This window comes from Corvus hawaiiensis, chromosome 4 (assembly GCF_020740725.1).
Source record: "Corvus hawaiiensis isolate bCorHaw1 chromosome 4, bCorHaw1.pri.cur, whole genome shotgun sequence".
NCBI classification, from domain to species: Eukaryota; Metazoa; Chordata; class Aves; order Passeriformes; family Corvidae; genus Corvus; species Corvus hawaiiensis.
The window spans coordinates 71107017-71117220 of record NC_063216.1 but is presented as its reverse complement, the minus strand read 5'-3'; the positions used below and the strand labels follow the sequence as shown (position 1 = coordinate 71117220).

At 37.5% G+C, this 10204-nt stretch overlaps 1 protein-coding gene across 1 annotated transcript in view; it reads left to right on the top strand.

Moving 5' to 3' along the window:
- Positions 1–216: 216 nt before the first annotated feature.
- The window catches only part of SEMA3E (semaphorin 3E), a 132937-nt gene continuing 122949 nt past the window's right edge, over positions 217–10204 (top strand). Inside the window, exon 1 of the mRNA XM_048301900.1 lies at positions 217–1058. Coding sequence (XP_048157857.1) covers positions 944–1058 — 115 coding nt within the window. The 5' untranslated portion in view covers positions 217–943. The remainder of the gene's footprint in view (positions 1059–10204) is intronic.

Here is a 10204-nt window from a genome sequence, read left to right as displayed (position 1 = left end):
GGATGTGTAAAAAGCAGATCCTTTTTCTTTAACGTGAGCAAGTATAAAGTATATACAACTCGACTCTTTTTACCCTGATCCACTTAGGAGCATGCTGTTTAACGATGCAAAGTGATAATGTACTTAAATGGTTAATGCAAGGATTGATCCTCCTCTAAAACTGCGCTGGGAACAAAAGCTGAAATGACTTTTGGAAAGGGAGGGACAGGAGGAATTCTGACCCTTCTCCTGGCGCTTTACAATGTGAAACCACAAATCAATTGAGGAATCAGTGCACGGCACGTGGATTAAAACGCCTCCTAGAAGCAGCCGGTACTGTACATTGCCTAAACCCTCCCTGAACTTTCTCAGTGAATACAGCAGCCTGACAGCCCGGCTTCCCGCTGGGTGGATCCTGCAACTCCAGGAGGGAATGGCACTTCTTGTTTTTAATTAGCAAAGGTGAAAGGTGAATTAAAACTAGCTGTTTGGCAAGTCAGAGCAAGGGGCTGAGTTCTGAAGATCACCAAGGAGGAGGGTGCTTTCTCTTTTTTTCCTTTTTTTTTTTTTTCCCTCCCTCCTTCTCTGAATGAATTGCCTTGCAGGAGGGACTGAAAATACAGCTTCTTCCTGAATCCACTGGCAGAGTTACTAAAGACAGCTCAAGACACAACACTGCAGAGTAACGCCTTGGAATGTCCTCGTACTTTATAAACAATTGTCCTAGGGAGGGAATATTTTTACATGACATTTGCACAGCTTGACAAATGGCTAGCTGAGGCTGTGTGCTGCTCTGATGAACGTTGAATTTCCCACAGAGACACCCCACAAACTGACCAAAGAGAGAGATCTAGCTGCACTAGCAAAGTAGAAGTGGAAGTTGAAGCCTTAAAAACACCCCACCAAAACAACAAACAAACAGCAGCAGTTAAGTGAAGAGAGCAAGAAATTTATCTTGGGCAGGATGGCATCTGCCCAGCACCTTCTAATCCTGGCACTATATGGCTTGTTACTAGAGTTACCAGCTGGATGTCACACAGCAGATACGAGGCAACCAAGGTTACGTCTGTCACATAAAGGTAGGTCAGTGTGTCAGGTTTTTAAAGACTTTATGCTAATGCAAGTTCATTGACTTCGCTGAATGTATTGCATGGGATTAAATTATGGTCCTTTGATGGAGTAAAATGATCCTGTTCAGAAATCTTGTGAATTGTTTCTTTTTACTAAACTGCATCCTAGATTAAGTTTACTGAATTCTGGAAGACTTAAGGTACTTGCAGCGATGATTTTAGACTGCTGAAATATTCTTCTACCTGAAAGTGTGTTAGATTTGCATGTCATTCTCTCTTACTCTCCATGCTGTAAGAAGGCTGTCAGGTCTCTTAATAAGAGGCAAAGAACTGGAGAAGATAACCTGAAATTATTGCTGAATAAATGTGCATCATATAACCCTTGAACAATTAAATGTGTGTTTCACTTTTAGAATTCTGTCTGTCTACAAATGTAGCTGAGGCAAAAGGACTGAATTCCTGTGCAACCATATGATTCATTTTCTAAACAAGCAAGTGCCATCACACTATAATTAAAATGAGTAACTGCCAATGTAAGTCTGCTTGCAGTTTAACTGAGTTACCCAAAGAAAAAAATGTTATTTTTTCTGACATATTTATGTAGAATACTTATAACTTTTATTTTTGTTTAAAATTATTTAAGTCTCAGTTACCTGAAGCCTGAAGCACTCTTCCTTAGCTCCTTCAGTGTCCCTGTTCTTTTCTGGATTGCATGTGATTTAAACTCTTCCTTATTATTTGGGTTTAATCCTGCATATATAAAAAAATACCTATGCATAGCCATGGCATTTCAGTTCTCTGCAGCAAGACATACATTTGTAGATTATACACTTAGACAAGTATGACAGATAATCATTACAAAAGGAGAAAAATATGTAATTGTGCAAGATAAACTGATGATTGGCCAGGATGTTTGGATATTACCTCTTATGCACAGATGAGAAGAAAATGCCTTTTTGCTGACATAGTTGGGAATGAGCAAATTCTAATTTACTCAAGAACATTTCGATGGCTATACAAGTGATAACTGCATCAGTGTGAAGTACATTAGAATACCTACTTTAAGAATGGCTAAGATTTAAGAATTAGTAGCAGCTAGAGCTCCATGAGTCTACAGCTTTACTCCAAACAAGGTTTAATTGTGTTTTATATAGCAAGCTAAATTACCAATTATAAGGAAGGGAGAAGCTGAATAGGCTAATTGGTCTGAATATCTTGCTAGAAAGCTATAAGAAATAGGGTTTGCTTTTACAGGGCAGTGAAATGTTCTAGAGAAAGAAGTATTTGTCATGGAAAGCTGTCTTGTAAGTAAAAAATTAATGGCTCTAAATGAAATAAATTATATGACGCCTTTTAACATATAAACCACTTTTTTTAACCTATGGTTTCAGAGTACAGTAGGAATGAGTGCCAAATGCTGATTGTATAATCCTTTAGTATCTCTTACTGCTGAAAATATGCATTTGAATATTGATTTATTTCTAGATGTAACTACTAGGGTTATAGTTATTATTGGTATTTTTTTGTTTGTGATGGGGTAAGGGAGATGAGAAAAGCACAGTAAATGAGACAAATAGACCTAGCGTTATGTTGGTTCAGGACTTTAGCTTAGCTGGCTGTTTTGGCAAGCTCCCCACTATGGTACTGCAGCTATTAACTGCTTCTCTGCTCACTTGTAGTAGTAATTGCTTTCCAATGGTTGGAACCCGTGTACATTTCACTGCATACTGCTCCTCTTTTCAGCAGTGAGCCAGTAATTTGGCCACAACACATCATAACTCTGATATCTTCAAAGAGATCTTAAAACACCCATTTCTCACAGAGGACCAAACCTTCCCTGCTTGATGGCAGTTCCCTCAGATCCAATGACACAGAAAGATCTGTCCTCATAAATTCCCTACAATGGTCACACACATCACCATCTTATACTTCACCTTGTACAATACCCTGTTGCATTTTTCACACTTAGGAAATGTGACTGATTTTACAAGCAGTGTTGCAGTCAGGGAGTGCCTGACCACATATCCCCAGCCAAGGGCTGGAAGTGGCATATCTGCCTGCCACCCTGGGAACAGCTACTGCAACCCTCCCAGCCAAAAGAATGTAGCGACCAAGCATGAAGACAATGAGCAAATGTCACTGCTGTCCTCACTAATCAAATAGGAACAGCAGGAGGGACCCTCATCTTAATTGCATCTGCTCCAGAGAAAGGCTGCTGTGGGTACCAGAGAGGTGTGGGGTAGTCACAAAGAGGTGGCCGTGCACCCCTCTGTAGGAAGTTGCTTCAGCCTGTCCTGTGAGTTGCTGTTGTGGTACTGAGGATGAAGCCTATATGTGTAAATTTTCAGTGTGGAGTAGCTGTAGCTTCAGTTAAAAATTTCACTGCAAAGACCCTGAAACATGAAAGTCAGCAGGCCTGCTAACTACCTCCCTTTGGAACTGCAGATGTTGGTGGCTAACTGGGATTCAGGCCCTTGCAAGACAGGCTAGTGCTAGCTGGAAAATTAAAAGCTTCTGTGATGAGTATGATGAGGTTACGGACATCAGAAATTTTTTTGTTATGGAAGGATATTTAAAACTAGTCCATTTTAAAGTCTTGTTTCCTTAGAGTCAAGAGAAAGCTTCCACAAATTAGAAAGAGAGTCTCCTTTGATTTCTATAAATTCATAAATTATCTCTTTAAATTCCTTTTAAAGTGATGCTCAGTGAAAGTGAGTTAGTGGTCTGACAGTGAAAGGGAACCTTTTGCTCTCTCAGCAAACCAGACCTTCACCTGCAGTGCACACATGTCTCCAAACCCACAGCAACAAGACCAGGTCCTAACCCTTGCAGAGGGGTCGCCTGATGGATAGGAATACCACAATCCCCCTGCCAATTAAGGGATATACTGTGCAACCCCTGTTTGACTCTACGGCCATTTTCTCTGCTTCAGTGGGAGTTAATGAGAGTCCTGCAATCATTAACTACTGGTAAACCTGTCAAGTCAATGCAAACTGTAATGGTGATTTTTGTTAAGGTAGATGATGGTCTTTATTCACAGTAAACCCAAATGTGAATTTTGACATTCCTTTATGAGATCGGAATTGATCCTATAACCACCTAGCAGTCATTTTATGGTTCTAACTTCATTTTTAGTAAGTTGAGATAGGTTTATATCCAGAACTTGAAGGTGTTTTCCTCAAACCATCATCTTATGTCTATTAGAAAATGTATACTGCAGTTTATACCACTTGTGGTACTAGTGTTACAATTGCACTAAAGGTTAGTGCTTGAAGATGACCAACTAAGATCTATGTACTCCAACAGCTTCATGTAGATTTGTAGAGATAAAAATGTGTCATATCTTGATTAATATTACAGAGAAATAGATTTCTACATTATTAAGTTATAGGTTGACAACTTCATTTAAAAATCATTAGCTCATTTTACATACAGTACATACTCTGGCTAATGAGGTGTTAATGGAAGCCAAGCTTCAACCCCTATTCTTTATAGGCTGCTGGTTAAATTCTTTCCCAGTATCCCACAGTTTGAGTTCTCGCAATGGGAAGTATATAATTAAGGTGAAATCAGCACACACTGCGTGCTAAAAAGAAACTATTTACATTACAGATTGAAATGGATTGGGTTTCCAGAGGACAGGAGGGATATATTTATATAAGGCTAACAAGGCTACACTAGAAGCATGTGGGCCTGAAAGGCCCATGAAGGATGTAATTGTATAATTCAAGCATTATGCATGGTTTGCTTTGTATTTCTAATTGGTTTTGGATTCTTTTCTTTTCCTAGTTCATGAATATGGTAAAGAACAAAGGTAATACAGTATGAAAATGAGATATTGAGCCTTTAGAGCAGTCTGTACAATTCTGTTGCATCAATGGGGTCTGGTTTATGTGCAGCAATTTGCACATCTTGAGGGATCTATTTTCTGTTTTACCCACTACATTCTATTGAGTGACTTGAGGGATTTTGGCATTGCCTGACCTCAGGTTGTGTAGCTATGTACTGGACACTGCTCTTATCTATCAGAAGTGTGGTTAAGAAGCAGTTGCGCCTGCCTTACCCATTGAAGTATATTTCTTTTACCTGTTGTTGGAACTGCTTGCAACTTTCTACACTAGAGTCAAGCTGCAGCAGGCAGAAGGAGCAGACTGAACTTAGAAGGAAATCATCTGGGTTAAAAAATGTATTCTCCAAGCACAAATATTTCAAATAATAGCATACTGCTAAGGAAGGGAGAGTGGAAATGTTGCAGACAAAAGCTGATACTCTCCATGTTCATAGTCAGATTTTAATACGAAAAATGTGTAATATAAAACATTTAATGTAGAAGAATTTAGGTTTTTTAGGGCTGACTAATCATCTTTGAGGGCTGCTGAGGTCTGTTACAGCAGAAAAAATGTTTCATTGCCATTTTCAGGAATCAGGTTTCAGTGCACCTACTTTAACTTTCCTGATATTTGCAATTTAGAATTTATTGTAATAAAGATCAAGAGTTCCACCATGCTTATCCATGATACCTTACTCTGTTCTCCAGCTAGAGGGCAGTAAAGTTTACTCAGGGGCTAACAACTACATTGAATAACAAAAATGTGGGGAATGTTTAGACAGTAATTTCCAAATTGTAATGTCGACAAATATATTTAATACGAGTATAATATTTTCAATTAGTAATCACCTGGCCGCATAAATCGTGGCTAATTAATGACCAGCCACATAACCCATAACTGAGTCATGGCTGAGTCAATTTCATATGTGAAAATGTTTACTATTTTTAACAGCTTTCACTCGTTTTGAATGACTAGGAAAGACCAGTTTTCCTAACAAAGCAAATTGAAATCCAATAAAGATGTTAATTCATCCTAGATGTAAATCACCTTGACTTTGTACCAGGATAAGGAATTGACTTGTGGTCTTTGCTCTACTTATAGTCCAGAGAAGTCTATGTCCAAAAAAGATAGAAGATACTGTATATGTATAAACACACACACATATATATATATATGTATATGTATCTGTAAAATGTGTGTGTATATACATAACAGATTGAAGTTTTGATATTTCTTACATTGAAATAAAGAGCAGTAAAATTCCAAGCGTTTAGGAGCTAATGGCCTTTATTATGGCTCCACATCTAAATGTGCTGGGATATAAGGGCTGATAACCAGAATTATGAGTGTTTGGGAAAAAAAAGTGATGAGTAATGTTTTATAATTCTCAAGGCCCCATAGAGCTCAATGTCAGCTTAAAAATATCTTAGGAAAAGATGCGCAAGTATCTCTAGGCCACTTAGGAGGCAGAGAGGAGAGTTTTGCATCTCCCACTGGACAGGCAACTGATTGTCTACCAACAGTTAGGACAAGATTTAGGTTTATTATTCACCCATATCACTAGGGATGACTGCTAGGAAGCTCAGGAGTGCTTACGAGTAATCCTGGTGTGACTTGCTCACTGAGACAGGAATTTTTTGGCAGAGAATTCATGCTAGTTCCTTTCATAACTGCATTTTGTTGACAAATGCTGCTGTAAGTCTTGCTGTAGCAGAGCTCTGAAGTGATAAGCACCACCACCGGGGATGCAAGGAGCAAACAGTTTGCAGCCTGACATCAATCACTTTCCTGCTCTTGCTTTAAAGAACTAAGTACCATCTGAAGGTGCAAGACCAGAATATCCTGCAAGTTGCTGCTTCTCTGCAGTTAACTCCCTGCTTTCAAAGTGATAACACCATCTGCTATTTTAAACTCTTCATCAGATATCGTACTCACCATTATTTCACTGAAAGCAAGTGTTATATTTTACTTTAATGAAAACAGGATTAATGCTCTTTACGTGATTTAAGGGATGGTGTGCAAGGGTGAGCATCCGTGTCAGGCCTTTTGATAAACTTCTGGTCAACAAATATCCTAAAATGTGCAATAGAAATATTACATATTATTAAAATTGCTGCCCTGGTTTTCCTGGTTTTCTTCATGTAGCCAGGCAAATATGACGAATTTATAACATGCAGACAGTGTTAATTGCAAAAATCATAATTTCTTGAAGAAATTCATAGCCTGCAGGGATAAAGATAATAATCTTTGTTTTACAGGGGAAAATAAAGCCCTCTTGAGCACACTATTTAAAGTGTTTTGTGTTGGTTAGTTAATGTTTAGCATTTATTTAAATCAGTTAAGGATTCAGAATTAAACATGAAAGAACATGTTGAAAGAGAAAAAGATTGAAATTATGGCTAAAGGATACTACTTATTTTTTATAATGCAATATTTTCAAACTCCTCTTAAGAAAGGACTTAAATGATTTTGAGGAAAAAATATTTGAGAAGTTTTTTAAATAAACTCCATCTTTAAATTGGTGAAAAATTTAAATTGTCACCATCAAGATTCAGTTTGAGGAACTGAATCTACTGAGTCTACTGTATACATTAAAACAAAGGAAACCATCAGGATTCTCTCAGAACACAGTTTTAAAACCAATGTGTTTATCTCACATTGACAAATTCCATTTTTTCCCTTGATCTTGGTTCTTCTGATCACCCTCAAGGCTAAAAATTCTTATTTTGGAAGAGAGATTTCTCCTTCTTAACAACTTCAATTGAAAGCTGACTTCAATGTGCTTCTCCTCTAAGCATCTTCTGTTAGTTTAAGCTATAAATTGATATGCTTTCACTCATCCCTTTGGCAAACTGTTTTATAGCAGTCTAAAGACTGTTTTTTTTTCCCTTTCAAAAAAATGTAAAGCAGGAATGTATCATTATGTATCCAGTTTTTTCTTACCCTGTGATGATTTTCATGCCTGTAAAAATCACCGAAGCAAAAGTATTTTAAGATAAATTTTGTTTGTTTTTTTTCATTTTTTAAGACACAATATTACAGATACAAGGAGTGGATTCTCTGGTTTATCTCAGGGTTTCTTGGTGACATTTTGATGCTAGATCTCTTCAAAGGGTTTGCGAACTGCAGCACATTACAATCAAGCATTCAAATACACTGCTTAGCTGCAGTGCTCTTGCTGAATGTATAATCTTAGTAGTGAATCTTTTGTTCCTCTTCTAAGTCTCCTCATTCTTATTTTACCTGCAATTTGGAGGGCCTCCAGAATATAATGGCATGTCAAAGGTTCCTTTTACAGTTTCTATGCAAGTATATACAGGAGGTCTGCAACCACAAAGTTGTCAGGGGGATGGCTGCCAAACATCTTGGCCCTGACATGACACCCAGCCTCTGTGTATAGCCAATAGCTGCAAAACTTGAGTAACTCATGTAGCTGAGAAATAATTTTTGATGAAATAGAAGTTGAATCTCATTTTTAAATTACTTTTTATTAGTCTCAGGTGAAAGCAGAGAATTGGCAGTTGTTTGTAGTGTCTTGCTACCCTGTCTCGCTAGAGTACTTGGTGTGCTTTATTGCCTCTTCTGTCAACCAGAATCTGCTCGACTCTTATTAAAAGTCAACAAGAGTCTTCCAGTTACATATAATGATCTAAGATTTGTTCCTGAATGCAGTGCTGTGTTTCAGACTGAAACTTCCTTTGCCCTGTGGAAGTGCCAACCTTTGACCTCATAAACTCCACAATATCAGAATCAATTCTGTGTACCAGGAAGCAGCAACACTCCACCATGTTGTCTTTGCTTTCCACAGAAAAACACAGCGCCATAGCACTTTTTGTAACTCACCTGCCTATTACTGATTGGCACCTGGTACTTAGACCTCCAGTATCAAGGAATGGATTAAAAGCTATTTTTTTGAACTTCTGCATGTTAAAAAATCAACACAAAAGAAATTCTGTAATGATCCAATGGCAAAGACTAGTTTGCCATCGAGTTGGAACATTCACAAATTATATTACCTTTCTTGGTTGAATTTTCATATCAGAAACCTAATTGTGAAGGAAACTTTCCAGTCAAGGAAGATTATATGAGAAGCATGAGACTTGTCTGCTTTGTGGGATCTATTGCAATATAGTTCAAAGGATCTTTATGAATATATAATGTCAAAATTCACAAAAATAATTAAAGGCCAAAAATTTCATTAATGAAAAATAAAAAAAGCCCCAAACTCAACCAAAAAATGTCTACTAGCCAAAAATAGAGAGACAAATATATCACTGACAGCTTTTCATATGTCTTTGGCCTGAGCAAAAGATGTTCATTATTTATAAGAATTTGATGACAGGTAATATACAGTACTCTTCAGACTGTGATTTGGCAGGAACAGATACAAAAAAAAGTTGTTTATGATCCTTGTGAAATCATGTTGCTAGTGTTTTTACTTCATCAGTAATGAAGAATTTAGGGGTTTAGGAGATTTGCTTGTTCAGCATTTGCAGTTTTCATTCTCTTTCTATTTTTTTTTAAATGCCCAAAAATCCCCCAAAATACAAAAAAAAAATACCCATATTTACATATAAATATAGAAGATTCTCAACACATGCTAGATCCCTCTAGCATGATGGTGAGTCTTCCCCCCCCCCCAAAATAATTCTCTAAACTAAGGGACCAATGCTGGGAAGATAGGCATTCAGTGAAAGAAGATTTAACTACTCTTAACATCCTTAATATATCTGTTCTCTACTTCTTCTGTGTTTATTTTCATCTAAAGGATTCCTGACTTCACACTGTGAAGCAATTGAAGCTTCTGTGGGGAGTCAGACAATGGGGTTTTTACTGTTGCTAAGTTCGCTTTATAAGCTTTTTCTTCCAACACATTTGTTTAATAGGCCTAGTAAATGGTGAATGAAGCTGTAAATATATGTTTTATTTGTTGATGTGCAATAAACATCACAAGGATGTTGGTCTTTTCTTATTCTGATCTTCCTGACACTGGTGAAAGGAAGTTGTACAAAATGAATGAGAAGTGCCTTAAACTGATTGCAGAAAACAACAGTCCCCACATACCTAAGGGTTGGTACCTTGTTTCTCTTTTAACAGATGGTTTCTCCCAGCAGTGTTACTAAAACTTAATAATAGCAAAATAATAGGTTTCTTGATGTGAGGGAATTATTCCAGATAGCACTATTCACTGGGGTCATCGCTGAAGGTCATTTTTCATCCAGAGAGGTAAAGGTTTGCAAGTGTTGGTCAATTCCATGAGCTCCTGCAACTCTTTATTTATGATTAAGCTAAGTGCTCTCCTGTGGGTGTGTGGTAAAAGCCAAG